The sequence below is a fragment of the Diabrotica virgifera genome, chromosome 8 (assembly GCF_917563875.1).
Source record: "Diabrotica virgifera virgifera chromosome 8, PGI_DIABVI_V3a".
In the NCBI taxonomy this organism is placed as follows: Eukaryota; Metazoa; Arthropoda; class Insecta; order Coleoptera; family Chrysomelidae; genus Diabrotica; species Diabrotica virgifera.
The window spans coordinates 223,561,093-223,585,373 of NC_065450.1; the positions used below are offsets into that span (position 1 = coordinate 223,561,093).

At 32.2% G+C, this 24,281-nt stretch overlaps 1 protein-coding gene across 1 annotated transcript in view; it reads right to left on the reverse strand.

The window, feature by feature from the left end:
* The window catches only part of LOC114341612 (uncharacterized), a 101,448-nt gene that overhangs the window by 43,195 nt on the left and 33,972 nt on the right, over positions 1 to 24,281 (reverse strand). Inside the window, exons 5-6 of the mRNA XM_050657507.1 lie at positions 16,458 to 16,747; positions 14,337 to 14,520 (exon numbers count right to left, since the gene is read on the reverse strand). Coding sequence (XP_050513464.1) covers positions 14,337 to 14,520; positions 16,458 to 16,747 — 474 coding nt within the window. The remainder of the gene's footprint in view (positions 1 to 14,336; positions 14,521 to 16,457; positions 16,748 to 24,281) is intronic.

The window sequence follows — 24,281 nt, forward strand, 5'->3', positions numbered from 1 at the left end:
TGTTTTGTATATTATTACGGTTTGTCAGGTACCTAATAAACACTTTATTACTGTGTTATGAGTAAACGCTCCTTTCCCACAGAAAATTCAATCGTATGCAGACAAGGTCATAAAATAATTTCATTTGTCTACAAATTTCTAAAGGTACATTTGTTACCAATAGTTCATCGTTTGTTCGGAAGTCTTTTCTAAAACCCAATTCTAATTTACTGTCTAATCGTTTCGCAATTATTTTTGTAAATAGATTATAAATTTTTATTGACCTAAAAAGACCTAAAACCATATGCATATACATATTGACATAGTATGTACTATTATAACGTATATTTGGTACACTTATTTCAGCTAGCCACCAATGATCGGTTATTAGAATATTCCGCTTATAAGAATATTTTTGCTTCGCACGAAGGCTATTCTAATAAGCGGGTTCGACTTTATAGCGTGGGTAAATTAGTCTGGGACACCCTGCATACAGGGTGAAAGAATTGAAAAATAAAAAAAGAATGTGTGTACTTTGTACGCACGTAAGAAGTTATACATATATTATATGATTTCAACGAAATAAATATACTTTCAACAGGTTATTTGCATTTAAAGATTAAACTAATTTTTACTTACTACTTTCCAAAAATTTTTATTAAAACAATACTAAAAATAAAAAGAAAGTTAGATAACACACGGATTTGAACCGGGGACCTCTCGATCTCCGGTCGAACGCTCTACCACTGAGCTATACTCCCTTTGTTTGGACAGGTTACAAGATTTCTCATACCTACTGACAAATTTAATAGACCAAGTGAAGTATAAAAATACTTTAAAATTTAAAGTAAATATACCTACTTACTATTATTATAAAATATTTTATTCCCGAGGAAGACAAATCCAAAGACACAAAAATTATAATAAATAATACATTTACTAAAAACACTAATATATTCTTTTAATGACTCATTTGCACTGATACATACATAATTTGAAAGATTAGCAACGAACTACATACTGTCTGTCTGCGCATGTAGTTCAGAGAAATAAGGAAAAAAAATAGCCTGTTGGTGACACAACCCCCTCCAGGCCGAAACCAAATTTTTTGAGTAATATGGACATCTATAAAAATAACCTATATATTCTTCTTCTTCTTCTTCCTTTATTGGGTTATATCCCTCGGGATAATTCGCCCAGCTTACACCAGGGAAATACTCTTGTCTTGCTCTGGGCAGTCGAATATTTCCAAATATATATGTTAAAGCCTCAATTTTTTTTTTTAAATATATATTAGCAGGAACATCTTCGTATAGGGCCAGACAGTCCCTACAGGAAAGGCAATATTATACCATAAGGGTTAAGGCTTTTATCATTTGGAGGTCCAATATCTTTTTATATCTTTATCTTCTTAATTTTTTTAATTCAAATTTGGGAATTGATTAATTTATAAATTAAGTTTGGCTAAGTTAAGGAATTTAAGGATCAGATTAATCCTACGTGGATTAAGGTTGGACATAAGTAAGCAAATTTCAATGGGAGTAGGGATATTTGTCTTGGCTAATTCTTTATATAGGTCAAAATTGGGTGACATATTTATAGGGCACTCAAAAATCAGATGATTTAAGGACCCAACTCGGCCACAGTCACAATATGGGTCATCTTTTACTCCTATCCTGAATAGGTGAACTGGAGTAGCACAATGACCTGTCCTCATTCTAATAATGGTGGTTATATGTCTTCTGTCTTGGTATGCAAAATTGTGGTACCAGGGGAGTTTATCTATCTGACCTACAATTTTAGAGTAAAATGAATTATTTCGATTTTTCCCCTGCCATTCTTGCTTCCACCGATTCCAGATGGAATGCTTGATGTCTGGTAGAAAGTTGGAATAGTGAAGAGTGATACCAGCAGCTACATTTAAGGTTCTACCTATATTAGCTAGTTTATCAGCCACCATGTTCCCTTTAATATTCGAGTGTCCTGGAATCCATGCCAGACTAATATTAACGTTATTTTCTTTCGCTTCAATGATGCCTCTCTTGGTCATGAACGATGAATGTTCTGTTTCCATAGAATAGGTTGTACTGCCTATTTTCTGTAAGGCACTTTTAGAGTCCGAGCAGATGATTGCTTGTTTAATCCCATTTTTCAAAATAATTTGGAGGGCATGATTAATTGCGACAATCTCAGCCGTACATATTTGGGTATACTTAGGTAGTTTACTGGTATAAGAATAGTTGATCTCTCGGCTAAAGACACCAAAGCCTGCTGATCCTTCATCATCAACCGAGCCGTCCGTGAAGAATTTGGTGTGACTAGGTTTATTTAGAATTATTTTTTGGAGTTGAACTGAGGCAAGTTCATCTGAACGATTAGATTGGATATTTATGATTGGAATTGTTGATAATTGATGGTCTAGTTCAAAGTTATGGCATGGGTATAAGTCACTTAAATATAAGTTGGGATAAATACTTTTAAATTTGTTTTTTAAAAGCACTAGAAATGGAATACTTCTGTTTTTCCAATGATTTTGGTTCCTTTGAATTGCCAAGTCTAACAGGTCGAGAGCGGAAATAATTGGGTTGCCAATTAACATTAAATTTTTTAATATAAATTTAGAGCTAAGCCATTCCCATCTAGATTTAAGCGAGATCTGACCACTTTCACTTAAGAGAGCATGAATTGGGGTAGATTTCATGCATCCAGTTATAATTCGGATACTTTTGTATTTTAGTTTCTCCAATCTTTTAATTAAGGAAGTTGGACAATCGAAAATTACCTGGCAGCCAAAGTCCAGATGGCTCTGAATCAGACCATTGTGTACAATTTGTAAGGTTTTTGGATCACTTCCCCAATAAGTCCCACAAAGAGCTCTCATCACATTCAGGCCACGATTTACTTTTAGTTCTATTGAGTTTACATATGAATTCCACTTTAAGTTTTTTTGAATATTTACCCCCAGGTATTTGACTGAATCCACCCAACCAATATTCTGGTTACAAAATATTACGTTAGGGGGAGAGATTTTCGTGTTTCCTTTTGTAAATAATATTGCAGAAGATTTGTTCTCAGACAGATTTAAATTGTGGTCTAGCAACCATGATTCCATCTGAATCAATAATTTATTTACATTAATTACCAATTCATTAATATCACTCCCTCTAATCAGAAGAACCAAATCGTCTGCATACTGAATTAGTTTGCATGAAGAGGGGATTAAATTATACAGGGAAAGACAATATAGGTTGAAGAGGATAGGGCTTAATGGGGAACCTTGGGGTAGTCCCAGACTTGATTTTCTTGGGCCATGGGTTTGTCCCAGTTTGTCTTTGACAAATAGCTCTCTATCATTTAGAAGGCAGAAAATCAAATTAGCCAGTTGGGTCGGAATGTTATACTTTAATAATTTGGAATACAAGAGTGATATATTGACATTATCATAAGCAGAAGAGATATCTAGAAATATGCCAACAGTGTATTGATTTTGAGCGAAGCCTATTTGAATTGTTGAGGTGAGGTATGTAAGGCATTCCGTACAACCTCTACCCCTTCTAAATCCTAGTTGTAGTGGATTAAAAATCTTATTATGTTCCACAATCCACTCTATTCTATTCTTTATAAGAGTTTCGAGCATTTTGCCTACACATGAAGAAAGAGCTATTGGTCTAAAGTTTAACGGATTATTACAATCTTTATCTTTTTTGATTATAGGTAAAATTACTGATTGTTTCCACTGAACAGGAACTATACCCGTTCTAAGACTTTCATTGAAAAGTTGAATTAATAACAAAGATCCAACAACGGGAAGATTTTTTAACATTGAGTAGGAAATCTGATCCAAACCAGGAGCCGAGTCAGATTTAATTGAGAGGGAGTTCTGATACTCGTCGAGAGCAAATGGCGGTTCTAGGGCTTGAGGAGATCTAACCAATACTTTATTGACAGCGGAAAGGGGGGTTAAGCAACATAGAATTTCGTGGGATATAGGAGTAGAGGGCAATTGTGTATATATTGAAGGTTTCGAAGCCGATACCTTATTAATTTTCTCCCACACAACTTTTAGAGGAGTGTTTCTATTTAATTTACTGCAAAATAGTCTGAAACTATTTTTACGTTTTGATTTTAGGAATTTTCTTGATTTGGCTATATTCTTTTTAGCCTCGATATAGTTTTCCATTGAGGGGATATTTTTAAATTTTTTTAAGGCAGACACTCTCGCAGAGACGACTTCAGCACATGAGTCATCCCACCATGGAATGTGGTATTTGGAATTATTAGGAGGGTGAAGCCAAGGTATTGTTTCATCAGCTACCGATGATATGGAGTTAGTAAAAAATTCGTAATCTTCCCTGGGAGAAGCTAAGAAAATGCTGTTTAAATTGTTATGATAAGTAGACCAATCAGCTTTCTTTAGATTTCTTCTTTTACATGAATGCGGGGGAGATTGAGGACATACACCTATCTGACATATTATGGGGAAGTGGTCACTAGTTCCAGTATCTGAAATAGTGGACCACTTGCCCACACTGGCTGCCACATCGACTGATGCCATTGTTAGATCTACTACCGACTTACTGCCTCCTGGGGCCACCAGTCTAGTTGGGGACCCATCATTGAGAAATACTAGCTCAAGTTCCTCCAAAGAATCAAAAATAATCCTACCATTGTGACTGTCTCTAGAACTACCCCATGCCTTATGATTACAATTTAGATCACCCATGATTAAAAATGGCTTATTAAGTAATTTAACAAGGGAAAACCAGTTGGATTTGGAGATAGAGTTGTCTTGTGGACAGTATATATTAAGAATATTCAAGTTAAAGTTAGGGAGAAATGTGAGTTGGAATTGGACATCATGATTGAAGCCTGGATTGGCAATTTGAATTTCCCTATAATCAATATTATTTTTGATAAGAGTAATTAATCCGCCATAGCCATCCTCTCGATCTTTTCTGATTATTTGATACCCTCTACATCTTATAACATGTTGGTTTGAGAGCCAAGATTCGCTAATAAGGATTACATCTGGGTTAAGGTTTTTTATAAGGATTTTTAGATTGTCAGAATTAGTGTTATACGAACGTATATTCCACTGAATAATAGTTATCGGAGTGTTAGGATTCATTATAAAGAGTATGTTTGCTAGACCAAGGAGTCAAAAGATCTCGAATCCTCAGGCTCGAGATCCTCTATTCCCCTCCGACCCTGGTTTACATTTGTATTGAAAGGTGATACACTTTTGTTTATGCTAGTCTTTAGATCTGCCATATTGTAAGGAATGGAGTATGATTTTGAGTTTATTAAGTCCCCAATGAAGGTCATGACGAGCTCCCTGTGAGATTGGTTCAGCATAGACATGGCCTGATTGAAATCCAAATGAAGTTGGGATAAAGATTGTGAGTTAGTGATTTGAGAATCAGAGTGAGCAGGATTGAATTTTGAAGTCGAAGGCTCATTTATTCTTCTACCTGATGGATTAATAAGTAGTCTTTGGTGGGAGATTTTATCATAACCTGTATTTTCTTGTATTGAAGGTCTTCTTCTTTTTGGTGGAGATTGAGTGACTTGACTAAAAGGTTTTGAATATTGAGCTGAGGCTGCAGACCTCCTCTCCTGTGGTAAGATGCCATTAGAATTATTCTGATCGCTATGTAAGGGGGGGAAATCGTTTATGTTTAAAGATGAAATATTATGGATCCTAGGAACCTGCTGACTTGCCTCATAGAAAGATAGATTAGAAAAGGACATTAGATCCTTAATATCTTTTTGTCTGACTCTCTCTCTACAATTACGACTATTTGATTCATGGTCAGAAGATTTGCAGAAAATGCAATATTTTGTACACGTATTAGATGAAGAATCCTCATGAGAAGTTCCGCATCTAGCACATTTCTTTTTTCCTCTACATTGGTTCGTAGAATGGCCATAAAGTAAGCAATTTCCACATTGAAGAACAGGGCTGATGAATGGTGTGACCCTCATTGGTAGTTGATATATGGAAATTTCTTTAGGAATAGTTTTTCCTGAAAAAGTTATGCTAATAGTTCCCGTGGAGACAAATTCAACCTTTGAATCCACTTGTACTCTCCGGTTCATTCGCTTTACACTTAATATCTTACATAAAGCCAAGTTGGTTTCTGATGCCTCCTTTATTTCTTCCTCTGTGAATCTTTTGTTAACTCCCCTTACTATACCCCTACAAGAAATCTGATGAAATGGAATGAACACGTCATACCCTAGGGCTTCCCAATCTTTCCTCACAACGAAATCGTTGGCTGCTTTTCTAGTGGCAAATAATACCCCTATCCTGTTTTTACCTTTTCTACTGATTTTCGTGATGTCTTTAATTTTTAAAACAGAAATAGATTTAGCTATACTTAACACGTGGTAATCTCCAATATTTTTATCCTGACCCTGTACAAATACTTCATAAGGACCTATGTCGGTCTCCGAAAATAGTATTTGTTTTTTTCCTTTAAGACTTTTCTGAATAATTGGAGGTTGAGATTGACATTCATGTTGGTTGATTTTATTAGGAGGGTCAGGTGGTGGAGGAGGATCGGGAGGAACTTCTTCCTCCATCTTATGCGGCAGATTGACGAATTTAAAATCTATGCCAGTCGATGCAAATTAGAAATTAACAGGGAAATATAGATAGTTTTGACCCTTACCCTTTGGATGAGTCGTCCGTTCACCTCGAACGATAATCACAGATTTGTCTATTTTAAGTTTTCTTCCAAAAAATCAAATGTCAAACACAACAAAATTCACAACAGATATTCACTGCGAAAAGAAGCCGAGGCTGTTCATCCCAGCGGACCTCGACTTCTTATCAACGATAAATAAAAAATTAACAAGAATTAACAACTGTTTTCACACTAAATTAGGTTTGATGAGGTTTTTTTAGCAAAAATTAAAAACTCTAACCTATATATTTCCTGCAGCCGATTTTGATGATATACATAGTTATAAACAAATGAAGATCAAAAAACGGTAAATTTTCGCTTTTTTCGTCTATTACTAAGAAAATAGGCATTTTAAACAAATTTGAGAGTAAGAAACTCATAAATGGTATAAAAAACTTCAATATAGCGTTTGCTTAATATGTCTATCCTTATTGGTTGCTTAGAAAATTGCAAAATAAATCATAAATTTTGAGTTTTTATAAATATTTATAACTTATGTAAAAATTAACTTAGAACCTTCTCATTACACGGAATGCTGAGACTTATGGTGCTTAATTCATACCCTAAATTTCGAAGAAATTGGTCAAATAGTTTAAAAGTTATTTAATTTGTTTATCCCAAATTTATTTTTTTTGCAACACTGTAAGTCAGAAAATGATGAACCTACAGTAATACTTTGGATAGTTTTTGGAAGAAGGAAATTTACAGTATTAATTTAATTAAAAAAGATTACAAAAAATAATTATAAATATTGCCAAATTATTTTGCAAAAACATGTGAATTAAATAAATGGGGGGGCTAACTTTGTCCCTAATTGTCCTAGGACAGTTGTTTTTCTTTCTAAATGTGTATAAAAATTCAGTCTTTCTAAATATGAAAAAATAATTTTTCTACAGGTAACGGTTAAAAAGTTATTCTAATTGTTTATAAGTAAGCAAAAAATCGACATGTTTTTTCAAAATAATTTTACACTGTTTAAAATTATTTTTTGTCATTTATTTTTAATAATGATAATAGTATAAATATTCTTCTTTCATAAACTGTCCGAAGTATGATTGTAGCCTCATAATTTTCTGACTTGTAGTGTTGCAAAAAAAATGAATTTGGGATAAACAAATTAAATAACTTTTAAACTATTTGACCAATTGCTTTGAAATTTAAAATATAATTTAAGTACAAGAAGTATCAGCATTCCGTGTAATAAGAAAGTTCTAAGTTAATTTCTTCATAAGTTATGAATATTTTTAAAAACTCAAAATGTATGATTTATTTTGCAATTTTCTAAGCAACCAATAAGGATGGACATATTCAGCGAACGCCATGTTGAAGTTTTTTATACGATTTATGAGTTTCTTACCCTCAAATTTGTTTAAAGTGCTTAACTTTTTGGTAATAGACGAAAAATCGAAAATTTAGCGTTTTTTGATCTTCATTTGTTTATAACTATGTATATCATCAAAATCGGCTGCAGGAAACATATAGGTTAATAATATAGATGTCCACACTACTCAAAAAATTTGGTTTAGGCCTGGAGGGGGATGTGTCACGAGAAAAATCTTATTTCTCTGGACTAATGCGCCAGGGAATTATAAAATTTCACCCTCGATCGTAAAGAAGTATAACTTCAACAACATATTTTTACATAAAAAACAGTAAAAGCACAACTACTGGTAAACCGATTCTTCCGGTTGAAGACCTCGATCTTATTTATCAAAAAAATAATCTATATACCAAATTTGGTTAAAATCTGACGTCCCGTTCAAAAGTTATCGTGCTATTAGTCACATATGTATAGTCGCCATTTTAAATGCCCGCTATTTTTGTAAAAGGAACAAAAACTGAGATGGCCTCATGTCTAAAGGACATCGCACACATCTTATGGAAAATATAATGTCACTCAAATTCAATAAAATTTATACGAATAGATTCGTTTTAAATTAACGGTCAATTCTTATCATTGCGCCAACTCTTAATTATGAATAATTACGGCGCAAATTGCAATTAAAGTTTATCGAAATCACATTTTTGGAGTTCATAAACGTGTCAGTTATAATCACTATTGCTCTAAGTGCTATTCAAAACAGCTTAAACCCCGCTGGGCCTAAGCGGATTAGTGAAACTATTATAATAAGATGCTTAATAGCCCGAGAAGATTTATGAAGTTACCGATAATTTGGGTATTTTAAAATATTTTTTCTCTCTCTAACTTATGTACCTACCCATTTGATTTCAGAATGATTTATATCAATTTCTGCTCTTATTATTGAAAATTAAGAGTTGGCGCAATGATAAGAATTGACCGTTAATTTGAAAAGAATCTATTCATATAAATTTTATTGAATTTGAGTGACATTATATTTTCCATAAGATGTGTGCGAAGTCCTTTGAACCTTTATGTAGCTAGTATATGTGGTCCAAATTATATGCTTCTATCATTAAATGCACAATAATTCTTATATTTGCACGAATCTGCCGCAGATATGTACATATGGAGATACGTTATGCATTTATGAAATGGTAATTCACATAACTAAAAAGTTCAAAATATTTCCTAAAAAATATTTTTACGCTCTTTTCAATGGCGGTATTAACTTTTTGAAAAATTAATACATACCGGGTGAAAAAATTGAAAAAAAAACAACACATTTTTACATAAAAACCAGGAAAAATACAACTTCTGGTAAACCGATTCTTCCGGTTGAAAACCTCGATCTTATACATCAAAGAAAGAACCTAAACACCAAATTTGGTTGAAATCTGACGTGTCGTTCAAAAGTTATCGTGCTGTGAGTCACATATGTATAGTGGCAATTTTGAATGCCCGCCATTTTTGTTAAAGGCAAAATCCGAGATGGCCTCATATCTAAATTTGAACTTTTATATGTGTAGTATATGTGGTCCAAATTATATACTTCTATCATTAAATGCACAATTGTTTCACATATCGGCTGCACTAAAAGGAGAATTTTGACTAGACATAATGAAAGATGAAGTGATAGACTAAACACGCTCAAACACAGAAAAGCTGCAGATCCAGATCAACTGCCAGCGAAAATTCTCAAATTAATAGAGGAGGACAAGATTCATGTTTTGGTGGAGTTAATCGTCGTCATATATACAACTGGAATAATAACTGAACGGCTTGTATCAACGTTTGTAACCCTTCCAAAAAAGAATAATGCCAAGAGTTGCTCTGACTATCGTACAATAAGTTTGATGAGTCACGCACTGAAAATCAGGGCTGCTTTATCCATTAGGCAATATAGGCAGCTGCCTAGGGCGGCAAATTGTGAGAGGGCGGCACAGGGGCTTGAAATTTTTATTGGGGGGGGGCAAGCATTATATAATATACAATACATTATTATGATGTAATGATGAAAACTGAAAGTATTTTTTGTAAATTTCAGTCATTTTCATTTTCAGGGGGGGGGGCAACTGCCTCTCCTAACCCTATCAAATGACGCCCCTGGGGCGGCACAAATACTGTACAAAAAAATATTTGTATTTAAAAATTAAAATCGAATAACAAATATGTATATTCATCATTCATCCATCAATGAAATAGAAGTGGGCGTTCGTTTCTAAATAAAAGAAATTGCATTCATATCAAAAATAAAACAAACATAGCATTCTGTTATCTTAAACCTAACACTATTCATCCAAAAAGGACGGATGTCATAAATTTAGTGATTATTGGGCCGCCAGAAGCTCCGCAAAGACGGTGAATTGACTGAACACATCAATATTGCACATATTGCAGAAACTAAAGATTACAGTAGGAAATCGAGTTAGAGTTGGGATTTTCAAACTGTCTTATTACAAGTAGATAACATTCGTGTAGTCGCACTGATATAATACTCCAGCCAGTGAAATAGGCAAGAACTAAACCATGTTCGGGACAATGAAATATCAAGGTAGCTGACTACTTTTTTAGTTATTGTTGACTTGACCTATAGGATGAAAACCTACATGTTTCCTGCCTAGAATTCGTGTTTTTTAATTATTAACAATTTAGTGCAATCAACGCGATTCTTCCATTTTTTTCACTCAATTAAAAAGCTAAATAGTTGACATAAAATTACAAATTTTTTTTAGAACATTGAAAAACCTTCAAAATGACGATTTTTGAAAGTCAAAAAGTTAATTTGTTACTTCGTAAACTGCAAAATAACTGAAAATCGTTATTTCTTAATAACTTTTACTAAAACTAACTTAGAACTGTAGTGTTTCACTTCACTCAACTCCCAAAATTTGAGACCGATCCATTAATTAGTTTAAAAGTTAGGTATTCTATTTGTTTATCCCAGAGACCTTTGTTTTGCAACAACAAATGACAGAAAATAATGAAGATAGGACAATTCTGCTTATGCCAAATGAAAGTAGAAAAGTGATACTATCAAAATGTATTAAGAGAAGATAAAAAATTATCTAATATAGTAAAAAATACTAGTTTATAAACATTTACAATAACTTTAAAAATTTTGTCCGTAGAAAACATCTTACATAGGTATTCGGAAAGATGATATTTTACTCGAATTTTTAAAAATGTAGTTCAAATGATGACTAGTCATAGTAAGTGAAGGGGAGCTTCTGCTTTGATTGCACTAAATTGTTAATAATTAAAAAGCGAAAGCGAACTCTAGGTAGGAAACATGTAGGTTTTCATCCTATAGGCCAACAATTAAAACAGTTGTCAGCTACCTGGCGGGAGCCGAAAAATGCACGAGTTCAAAAACTAAAAAAGCAACTTAAAACTACTACCATTTTCTATATCTTGGGATCTACTCAATGGATTTTAATATTTCTTCTTTTAATTTGTATGTTCTTTTGTGTACATTATAAATATGCAATTTGTCTAGACATTTATTAATTAATAAACAGTCTAATTTTTTTAAACAATTTTTGAAAAAATAATCTTTTTTCAAAAATCCATTTTTGTAATGATATTATCATTATTAATCATAGAAAAAGTTAAGGTATATTTTAATGAATAAATTATGTTCAATAAATTATTATTTAATAAAAATAATTTATTTATCAAAATAAGTATACCTTAACTTTTTCTATGATCATTAATGACAATGATTAAGAAAATAGATATTTGGAAAAAAATAATTTTTTCAAGGAATTTTTAAACAAAGTGGACCTTTATTAATTAATACATTTATAATAAAATTGCATATTAATATGTAATGTATCTAGAAATTACATACAAATTAAATTGTTAATAATTAAAAAAAAAACGGACGTGAACTCTAGACAGGACACGGGTAGGTTTTCTTCCTATCGGTCTACAATAACTAAAAAAGTAGTCAGCTACCTGAATATTTCAGTTATTATGAAAATGATGTAACAGTGTGAAACAGCTTCAGTGAAATAACAGTTAAAGAATAATGGCTACTGCTATCGCAACACATTCCTATAATTTTATATACTCATAATTTTTCATTATTATGTAAAACATTCTGTGTTTATTTTCACCGGTCAAAAGTGAATTCATACCATACTGTGATTTTTGTTCTTATCACTTGTGTAAAATATTATTTTTTATAAATTCTACGTTCCACATCTCGGCTCGGTAAGTAAGAAATATTCACGTAATTTGTTATCAGATTTATAAATTAATATAAAATTGCCAGTTTGTTTGTTTGATGACAACAAAGGTACTATTAAATTACTTCACAATTTTGAGAATAACAAAAGATGCAAACATAATATAGGTGTTAAATTGCATTTTGTGTTAGACTTAGTAAATAGTAACATGTTAAAATTGAATATATTCCCACAGAGAGTCAGCTAGCAGATGTGTTTACTAAAGCATTAATTAATGAAAAATTTTGTAAATTTGTGAAAATGTTAAATTTAGTTTGAGATTTTTATTTCACCACAAAGCATTTTACAGGTTTGAGGAAGGGTGTTAGAGTACACTGATCTGTGGGAACAAACCTTTTAAATGTTGTGATGGCAGCAGTGAGTGACAAGTTTCTGTCCTTTGTAAGAACTGTCATGTAATATAGTAATATTGTCAAAAAAATGCATGGCGTCTTTTTATAATAGTAATATGTAACATTACGCTTGATGTAAAATAAATAATACTTTTAATACATTTCCAAACAATACATTTCTTATTTAAGGGACCGTTCAAGTAGGGGGGCCAAAAATCTTCAAAAATCGCGTTACGTAATACTTGAACGCTCAATAAATAAAAAATTCTGCTTGCATTTTTTTTTTCGCAAAAATGGTACATGTTTGAAGGGCGGCTACTAGAGAATTGCCTAGGGCGGCAATTGACCTAAACGCGGCCCTGCTGAAAATCCTGCTAAAAGTGATTCATAATAGAATTTGCAGGAAACTAGATATGGACATCAGCGATTCACAATTTGGATTCCGTAAAGGCCTAGGAACAAGGAAGGCACTATTCGCACTTCCTTCACAAAGGTGTCTAGACATGAATCAAGAACTATACGCCTGTTTTGTAGACTATATTATGGCTTTTGTTAGGGTCAGGCATGACTAACTGATTGCATTAGAAAAAAGAAGATTAGACCTCAGAGATATATGAATAATTTTAAACTTATACTATGGCCAAAAAGCAGGAGTGAGAATAGAAGATATAACATAATAAAAAATAGAAATACAAACAGGTGTTTCACAAGGGTGTATACTTTCGCCAATATTATTTAATATATACTCGGAAGACATATTAAGTAAGGCAATGGATGAAAACCTTTGCTTAAAGTTGCAGAGGATAGAGAAAAAGATGGAGATAGTTTAAGAGAAATCATTGAAAATTCAAACTCGATTCTAGATCCTGACCCGAGGATTAGCGGCGTGTAATTTGTGTTGCCTATATAAACTTGAATCGGGAAACGGACCCTGTTTATTATTCAAAAAATACTCATTTTTAAAAGTTGCATGATAATTACACAGAGTACATTTATGTCGAAACGTTTTAGTTTCTGCAGAAACCGAAGCAGAAACTGATACATTTGTGTGCATTTGTTTGACATGAAAGTTTAAACTTGACTTATGTCTAAATTTTTTATCACAATGTGTGCACATATAGACGTTGCCTTTAAGCACTAAAGGGGCAATTGCATCCAATTTGTCGGGATGCGAACTTTTTACATGTCTTTTTAAATCATGTTTACGTTTATACACTTTTCCGCATTCCACGCACTTATTAATTCTTTCCACACCGAACATTTTCGTTGTCAAGTCAAGAAAATGAAATACCTACTCAAAAGCAAACACAAACACAGAACTGTGAACAGTAGAAATGATTGAATCGGAAAATTGATCTAACGGCTTCACTGTTTAACTGGTAATTATACAAAGAGTCTACATTCTACCACATCCAATACTATTTTAATATTAAATATCATGCCACCGCAGTAAATATCGCTTTTCACTATCAGTATTATCACTAAATGGTCTTTTCAGCGTTTTAAATAACTCAAAAGGCCCATTTCGTTGATTCAAGTTTATATAGGCAAAGGCAACCCAAATTACACGCCGCTAATCCTCGGGTCAAGATTTAGACCGAATAAAAATTCAAGGGGACACCATGTCCGCATCGGGCAACCGAATAGGAATAGGGTATCTAAATTTCGGTAGTGTTTATTTTGGCGAATATCGTATAAAAGAAACTTTAGAATACATACTTACCCCTTTCATATCGGCTAAGAAAACAACCCCGTCAGGAGGGTGGCTTTGGTGTTCGATATCTAAGAGCATCAAAGAGGCTTTCATTGTCGGAAGAAGTTCGAAATTTATATAGTTTGTATCTCTCAGACTGAAATATAATACTTGATAATTATCTTCTGTTCTAACTGGGACAGTGATCATTCGTCTAAAATAAAAATAGGGATTAAGCGATCAGTAGTTTGTTGTATATCAAATATGTTTTATAATAACGATTAAGAACTAGTACTGTTGGTGGCTCACTCGAATTCATGCCTGTACAAATTGGTCTTTAGCATTCCCCAAAAATAAAAATCTAGAGGAATTAAGTCTGGTGACCGAGGGGACCATTATTTTATTGTACCTTGTGTACTAATCCCACGTTCAGGAAAAATCAAATGTAAATCTTGATGGCCTGTGCAGCCTGTAAAGACAGCCGTCTTGTTGAAACCAAATTTCGTTTAAGTTGATTTGAAGATAGAGATGCATCAAGTCAAACTAGTTTGATTTTATTCAACAAACTTGACTTGACTGGAAAACCATACTTTTTTGTAAAAAAGTTTGACGACTTGATTTCAATATCTTTAGGTTTGACTTGAAATCAAATTTCTTCAAACAGTTTGAAGTTTGAATATCATATTGCGCAAAGTGATTATTTCCAATTCTAATTGAGAGCGTACCGACTTTTGTTTGGACTTATTTGGATAGGTCTGAATCTGCTACTCCGCAAATTAGTTTGTAGTTCATATTATTAAGAAGTATATGCTTGGCTTGTTTATTACGTTCGTTTTGAAGTGTGTGCTTTGTGAAATAATATCTGAACCAGAATATTTTTCGGCTCAGAATAAGTACCAGATCAAATTGAGTCTGATTTTGAAGGTATTCCCAGTGCAAAAAATAAGAGAAAAAAATTTGCATACTTCTATTATGTAAAAATAAAGAACAGCGTTATAAAATGACAAATAGTGAACTAATTCTTTAAGACGACAATGCAAAGTCGCAAAAAATTCATTAAACCTACTCTATCAAAAATATAATATTTTGTGGTTCCTTCATAAATTTTTGTTAAAGGGGCCGTTCAAGTATTAAGAAACGCAATTTTTGAAGCTCTTACAACCTCTTTATCCCATCTGTATCTTTTCATCTTTTGTTGTGAAGAAATGTCTAGCTATTTATTGCAACCACGTGTTACTCTGCTTGATCTGGTTAATACAAATTTTAAGATTTTTCACTTGAATACTATTGTCCTATTGTAACATGAGCTGAGCGTGAGGGGGCAATATAATACAATCCAGGGGTTCTATGTAAAATATAAACGAAAGTTGAAAAGTTGGGAGATTGTGATTCCGTAGTTTTTTATATAAGTTAAAAAACAATGTTACGTAATGCGCTGTTCGAACCTCCCTACCCCCGTATAACGCGCCGTAACGTTTTACATGGCCCCCCTCCCCCCAACTTGCGTTACGTAATACTTGAAAGCTTCCAAAGTAGATTAAATTACACTTGGTATGATAAAAAAACTATCCAACGAATTCCTTGTTTTAATCTAGTAACACTCAAATATAAAAAAGTTATATCGATAAAACGACACTTGCCAGCAAGCAATTCTAAGCATACAGGAATCATTTTCAAAAAATATACCCTATTTTGATTATAATCGCTACCTCTATCAAGATACTTTTATGTGGCACTCATTGTATTATTAATTTTCTTATCTTAATTGGCAGCTAACATATCAGTCTCGACAAAAAAGTATATCTACTAAATAAATTATTTTCCAAACTCTTTCAAACTAGTTTGACAAACAGTTTGAATTTTCAAACCTGTACGATTGACCAGTTTGACTTGACTTGAATTATTTGTCACAAGGATTGACTCGAGTTTGACTTGAAATTAAGTTAAACTCAAGTCAAGTTCAAACATTCAAGTCAAACTTGTGCAACTCTATTTGAAGATGTTGAAGTGCAGGCCAACTTTCGAAAGAGAAAGATAGGGTTAGAGGGAAGGAGAGATATATAGATACCACAGTGGACACAACGTTTCTATGGTCGTTCAAGGACAATGATCAAATTTTTCCCAATGTTTAAAGCTTACAATTATACTCACAGTGTATTAAGCGCTTTTTTAATATCTTCTCTTTTGGTATTTCTGTCATCGTGTATTTCAGGTGCCTCCATCCTTAGCCTATAATATGCACAGACAGTTTTCTTGGTAAGATCTATGTCATCTTCACATGATAACAGAAATAGTACGATTAACTCATCTTGTATTGTGGACGGTACATGATTTTCTTTAACTGTCAATAACCATTCTTTAATTACATCAATATTTTTTAACGAAGTTCTACCCTTGTCCAGTATATCTTCAACAGAGAACTTAAATTTCATCTTAGAGATCTGAAAATTTAAAAAATAATAAGACATACAGAAAAATTGAAAGCAGGGGAGTGGAAGAACAACAATAGAACGGGCCATATAGACCGGTCTAGTTAGACTCAAAAATAGGAGTGAGGCTACAATAATTACCATCAACCTGAAAATTGGCAGGATTGTTCAAAATACCATCATAAATGAAATCTAAAAAGTCCTCATAAATCCGACCCTGCTAAAAAATTTACGCGGGGTCAAAAGTCACCAAATATGGTTTTTAGCGATTTTCAGCGAAACGGTAAGTTTTATCGTAAAATTAGCTCTAACAAAAAATGTAAGTTAGATAATTATCTATAAAAAATATCTTAACAGGTTTTTGAAGTTATACTTCTTTACCGGCGATAGAGGGTAAATTTTTATATGTTAAAACCTATCAGCCCGGCGCATGCGCATTATAACTTTGTTCTGATTGGATGTTCAAATGACATGTCAAAAATTATCCGATATGGCAGCTGTAGGACAGCTGTGGTTTGGAGGTAAAGGTAAAGGTAAACAAATGTATAATATATTAGTTTTATTGTTGTGAGGACAGAAACAAAAAAGTTTATAATATTGTAGTGACTTTTAAATAGTTTTTAAAAGCAACAGGTACGTAATAATTGTTAATGTATCATGGATATAAACCTACCTATTTGATCTGCCAAAAGACATAGTATGTAATACTTTTATTTATATAATTTGATTACCATCAAAATTTCTATCAATATTCACCTAATATATTGTTTTCTTACTCTATGTTTTGTTGTATTTTTTCAATTCTAAATCATTTCAATTCAAAATTAAAATAATTTGATTTGATCAATTTTCAAAATATCAAAATATCACAAGTTTAATCCGTTTAGTTAGTCGATCTTCGTAAATAATGACACATAGTGTCCGTGGCTAAGCGTTGAAGGCGAATGAATTCCAATACCAACCGCGCTTATCAGCGCTGGTTCGAGTCCCAATAGAAACTTTCTTTTTTGTTTTTTTTAATACATTTTATGATTGTAAGTATATTTATTATATAATTGCATTTTCAGAAAATACGTATTTAGTTAAAAAAAATTTCGACAATTAATGTTCAGACATCATTTGTGGCTTGTTTAATGTGTTTGTGTGTGTTTTATTCTTTTATTATTTTAATTTTTGGCACTGTTCTAATAAAAATGTTTGAGAAGTAGTAAGTATAAATTAGTTTAATATTTAAACAAAATATAAATAAAAAGTATATTAATTTCGTTTAAATCATATAATAGAAGTATATGTAACTTCTTACGTGCGTACAAAGTACACACACATTCTTTTTTTCCTAAGAGCCACTGTTTTTGAGATACAACGATTCAAAGAGTTGAACGACTTCTAATCGTCATAATATACAATATGTATTAGTACACCAGGTATATACATCACTGAAGCTGTAATACAAGTAAACATAATATTCTATCGGTCAACTTAACTTATATTACACATAATAATATAAGATTATAAATATGATAATGTTTCTACTATACAGCTTGCGGTCTACCGAGGGATGCAATGTATAAGCTGTATTATATTACAGTGCCAACAAAAAAATCTTTACAAAGTTAATGTAACGCGAAAATAATAAGAATTATTTGAATTTTACGGCTTAATCCCAAGAAAAATAGTAAATTGATATCTACGGCGGTACAGTATCTACCACTCAACAGAAATTTCTTGCAAATACAACAAATCTCGGTTCATTTCAATGCTGAAAGATAAGTTTATTGCTGAAAATATATCGGAAAAACAAGCTAATAATGATGCTGACGTAATGATAATTGAAACAGCCATAGAGCAATTCTGCCGTGCTTAGCAAAAACGCCGTATCTGCAGAAACATCACATTCGAGTAAAATCGATCACCAACAATTGAGGATTTATTTGATTCTATCGATGTGTCATTATTGGGACAATTTACTTGCACCCAGGATGAACAAGAAGAAGAAGAAGAAGAAGAACAAGAAGAAGAAGAAGAAGAAGAACTAGAAGATGGAGAAGAGGAAGAAGAACAAGGGAAGCAGAAGTATTAGCAAAATTATGAACCAGTTTGATAAATTTCCCTTTTTTTAATTTATACCGCTTTATATACCTTTTATCATTTTTAACCCTTGCCAATATCAATTATTAAATAGCTTTAAATTAAACAGAATCATAACAGATCCGTGGAATAGGCCTACTGGGGAAACCACGTTAAAAAAACGCGCTAAGTACACTACCTCAAAGGTGGTGTGGAAACGTGAGCGCATATTATGACGATTACCACTTTTTGAATCGTTATATCTCAAAAACGGTGGCCCTCAGGAAAAAAAGTAATAAGACATTTTTTATAGATAATTATCTAATCTACATTTTTTGTTGGAACTAATTTTACAATAAAACTTACCGTTTCGCTGAAAATTGCTAAAAACCATATTTGGTGAACTTTGACCCGCGTAAAATTTTTAGCACGGGTCGGATTTATGAGGACTTTTTAGATTTCATTTATGATAGTATTTTGAACAATCCTGCCAATTTTCAGCTTGATGGTAATTTTTGTAGCCTCGAATGCGTAAGTTGACCGGAGTAATAATGATCGGCAATGCCCTTAAAGGATAAAACACATGAAGGAGAAGATTGATGGATGGTACCTGAGTGGAGGGAGCACTTTCTCTTGTATCATATTTACCAACTATTCTATATACAGGGTGAGGCATTAGTGTGGCAAAGTCCAATTACTCGTTTGTCGTAAGAGATAAAAAAAAGTTATTTAGGTAAAAGTTGGAGCACGGATAGGACCATAATCTAAAAATATTTTCAAATATACAGGGTCACCCGTATTGACAGGGTGACATAAACATATGTTTTTTTTTTAAATGGACCACCCTGTATATTTTTACATTTTTGGATTCTCCTCGATGTCTTCTTATTCAAAATATAGAGTTTTGTAATATTATACGAGGTAGTTTGTTACGGTTTTCTTCTAGGGATCAACCACCTCTTGATGCTATGACAAAGAGTGAAGTGATGCAGAGAGTTTTTGCTGATGTTCGTGTGCAGTTGAGTAAGGCATATGAGAAATCCAAAGATTCGTACAATCCTTTCCGTAGCGGCCGTGACCATGTGAATTCAAAGTCTTGATAAAAGACTATGAAACGACAAAAGATACCTCTTTGTATCACAGATTTGTCTACAAAGCCACGGGTGTTGTTACGGTTTTCTTTGTTAATTCCACGGGTAGACCTACAGACAAGTTTGGGTAATTTTACATCTGAGTTGAGGTTATGCTCGTAACTGATTAAAATTTCCACCGGCACTACAAAATATACGGCCCCAAATCCGTCACTGGCAAAACTCTTCCAGACGCTAAGTTTTTCACAAACTTGGACCGTATTTTCTAACCGATGGAAACAGAAAATACGGTCCAAGTTTGTGAAAAACTTAGCGTCTGGAAGAGTTTTGCCAGTGACGGATTTGGGGCCGTATATTTTGTAGTGCCGGTGGAAATTTTAATCAGTTACGAGCATAACCTCAACTCAGATGTAAAATTACCCAAACTTGTCTGTAGGTCTACCCGTGGAATTAACAAAGAAAACCGTAACAAGTTTAAAAGATAATTACGTTTAATTGTCAATTTCGTAGCAACATTCACACCTTGTAGAATTGTAGTGATTTGACATCAAAGTTTCTATTTATGGTCAAACGATTTTTAATATAGTCTACTATTGTTAAACATTAATAATATAGCAAAAAGTTTAATAATAATATACAGGGTTGTTGGTCAAAACTCGGAATGAGTATTTTCTGAGTTTTCTTAAATGGAACACCCTATATTTTAGTATTCTAATGAAATGATATTTTACGGTACTTTTTTATTTCCTAAGCATTCCCTATACCTTAGTGCTTTAATTTTTGAGTTATTCCTAATTCTTTAATCCAAACATTAATTGCAACAAAAATTACGTGAAATTTTATTAGGTAGCTTACAAATATTCAGTCAAAAATAATTTTTCAAAAAAAGTAGATTTTAATCTAGATTGATCCTTAATTTATTAATATTGGATGAGATATCCAAATACCTATGTAGTTAAGATTGTTGGTGCGTAAAATATGATTAAAAACATACAAGATTCTACCTAGTTGGCAATGACAATAAATTTGCTAAAACATTTGACATTATACTATTTTTATACTTCCAGTTGCTTTGTTATCATTACTAATATTAATTTGTTTAATTATACTGATTAAAATGGTTTTTGCATGTGCTAGGAGAATATTACAAAAATGTGCTACTAGCAATAAGAAATTTTCATCAGCAATTCTCTGACAAACGAAAACCAAGAAGAGAAACTTTTGAAAGTATACTAAAACGGTTTCAACGGACTGGATGCTTACATTACCAGAAACCTGATCAAATCAAAACTATTGTAAATTAATAAAATTAATTAAATGTAATCCTTAGTGTAACTGAGGATCTGCATATTAGGAAGAACGTTCTTATAATCTAACTGTCTAGACTCTAGACCTAGACCTAGACGTGCCTAGACCGTTGAAATCGTTTTAGTGTACTTTCAAAAGTTTCTCTTCTTGGTTTTCGTCTATCAGGGAATTGCTGATGAAAAATTCTTATTGCTAGTAGCACATTTTTGTTATAGTCTGTTAGCACAAAAACCATTTTGATCAGTTACTCATCAGTTACTCATTAGAAAAATTCATATTAGTAATGGTAACAAAGCAACTGGAACTATAAAAATAGTATAATGTCAAACGTTTTACAAATTTATTGTCATAGCCAACTAGGTAGAATCTTGTATGTTTTTATTAATATTTTACGCACTAACAATTTTAACTACGTAGGTATTTAGATATCTCATTAAAAATTAATAAATTGAGGATCAGTCTTGATTAATATCTACTTTTTTCCAAAAAATTATTTTTAATTGAATATTTGCACAGCCACCTAATAAAATTTCACGTAATTTTTGTTGCAATTAATGTTTGGATTAAAGAATAACGAATAACTCAAAAATTAAAGCATTTAGGTATAGGGAATGCTTAAGAAATAAAAAAGTGCCATAAAATATCATTTCATTAGAATACTAAAATACAGGGTGTTCCATTTAAGAAAATTCAGAAAATACTCATTCCGAGTTTCGACCAACCCTGTATATTAATATTAAACTTTTCGCTACATTATTAATGCTTAACAATAGTAGAATATATTAAAAATCGTTTGACTATAAATAGAACCTTTGATGTCAAATCAATACAATTCTACAGGCTGTGAATATTGCTACGAAATTAACAATAAAACGTACATAATTATCTTTTAAACTACCTCGTATAATATTACAAAACCCTATATTTTGAGAAAGAAGACCTCGAGGTGAATCCAAAAATGAAAAAATATACAGGATGTTCTATTAAAAAAAAAAAAAACATTAGTTTGTGTCACCCTGTCAATACGGGTGACCATGTATATCTGAAAATATTTTTAAATTATGGTCCTATCCGTGCCCCAACTTTTATGTAAATAACTTTTTTCAAGTTATACTTCTTTACGCGCGATATGAGGGTGAATTTTAATAGGATTAAAACCTTTGATCCCGGCGCAGTCGCATTACAACTTTGTTCTGATTGGATGTTCAAATGACATGACAAAAATTATCCAATATGGCAGCTGTGGCACAGCTGTGGGACTGTGGTTTGGTTATGTATGGTTGTTGCGTTTTAAAATTTCTAGGAAGAGAAACAACAAACAAAAAGTTAGTTAATGGTTATACTGCGTTTTTAAATAGTTTTCATATTATATTTTTGGACTTATTAACATAGAAGAGATGATTGTTGCATGCCAATGTGAAAGCCCATCAAACTGTGACTAGTATGAGTGCCGCAAAATTACTGATAAAAAACCTATTACCTCGAAGGCGTAGAGAACTGTGGATAACAACAATCAACCGGGACGATCTACGATCTCGCTTATTCAAAGTTAAAGAATCTTACACTGGTAAGTGTTTTAAAAATAGTTGATCAAATTTTGTTATGATATTTGAACATAGCCACTTTGCACGATGCAAGTGATTGCGAAATTTATTAGTCGATATACGGGCTCTGATTGGGTGTTGAAATGATCTGTCAATAATAAATAATTGTTCAATATGAAGGTAAACAAATGTATAATATATTAGTTTTATTGTTGTGAGGACAGAAACAAAAAAGTTTATAATTTTAGTGATTTTTAAATAGTTTTTAAAGCAACAGGTACGTAATAATTGTAAATGTATCATAGGTACCTACCTATTTGAACCTACCAAAATACATAGTATGTAATACTTTTATTTACATAATTTGATTACCATCAAAATTTCTATCAATATTCACCTAATATATTGTTTTCTTACTATATGTTTTGTTGTATTTTTTCAATTCTAAATCATTTCAATTCAAAATCAAAATAATTTGATTTACATAATTCAAAAATGTCAAAAGTTTAATCCGTTTAGTTAGTCGATCTTCGCACATAATGACACACTGTCTCCGTGGCGAAGCGTTTAATGCGAGTGAACCCCAATACAACGCCAATACCAGCCGCGCTGGTAAGTTGGTTCGAATCCCAATATAAACTTTTATTTTTTTTATTTTTTTTTATACATTTTATGATTGTAAGTATATTTATTATATAATTTTATTTTCAGAAAATACGTAATTAGTTTAAAAATTTTCACAATTAATGTTCAGAAATCATTTGTGGCATTTTTAATGTGTTTGTGTGTGTTTTATTCTTTTATTATTTTAATTTTTGGCACTGTTTTAATAAAAATATTTGAGAAGTAGTAAGTATAAATTAGTTTAATATTTAAATAAAATATAAATAAAAAGTATATTAATTTCGTTTACAATCATATAATCATATAATAGAAGTATCACTTCTTACGTGCGTACAAAGTACACACACATTCTTTTTTTGTAACTCTTACGACAAACGAGTAATTGGACTTTGTCACACAAATGCCCTACCCTGTATTATTGAGGCAATTGAGAAGACTGTACATTGCAATACATACATGAAAAAAATAAAGAAAAATGTAACATATTTACCATGCTTGATTTTTGCTTATTTATTTATTTAACATACACAATGTGGTAGTTGCAATTACTGAAATGTACCTACAGCATATCAAAAGTTTATCTCTACATTAATGAAAAGGATATCGAAATTTTGTACTTGATAAAATTATTTGTCAGATATAATTTTAGGCCTGGATCCCGCGTACCAGAAAAAGTTTATTAATAACAAGCTGAAAATTTGTTAGTAGCTTAACGGTGTCTAGTCGGACAAACTTTGATGTACGGGAACACTGGAACAGAGAAAGTTTTAATTATTGTGGAACAGGTTACAGGTTTCGAACGTCAGACTACGAAAACGTTCCATGTATTTTGTCGGACAGAACTTCCAATTGATTTTTTACCCTTTCGTTAAACTCTCATGCAAAAATAAGACTGCTATTTACCACCAACAT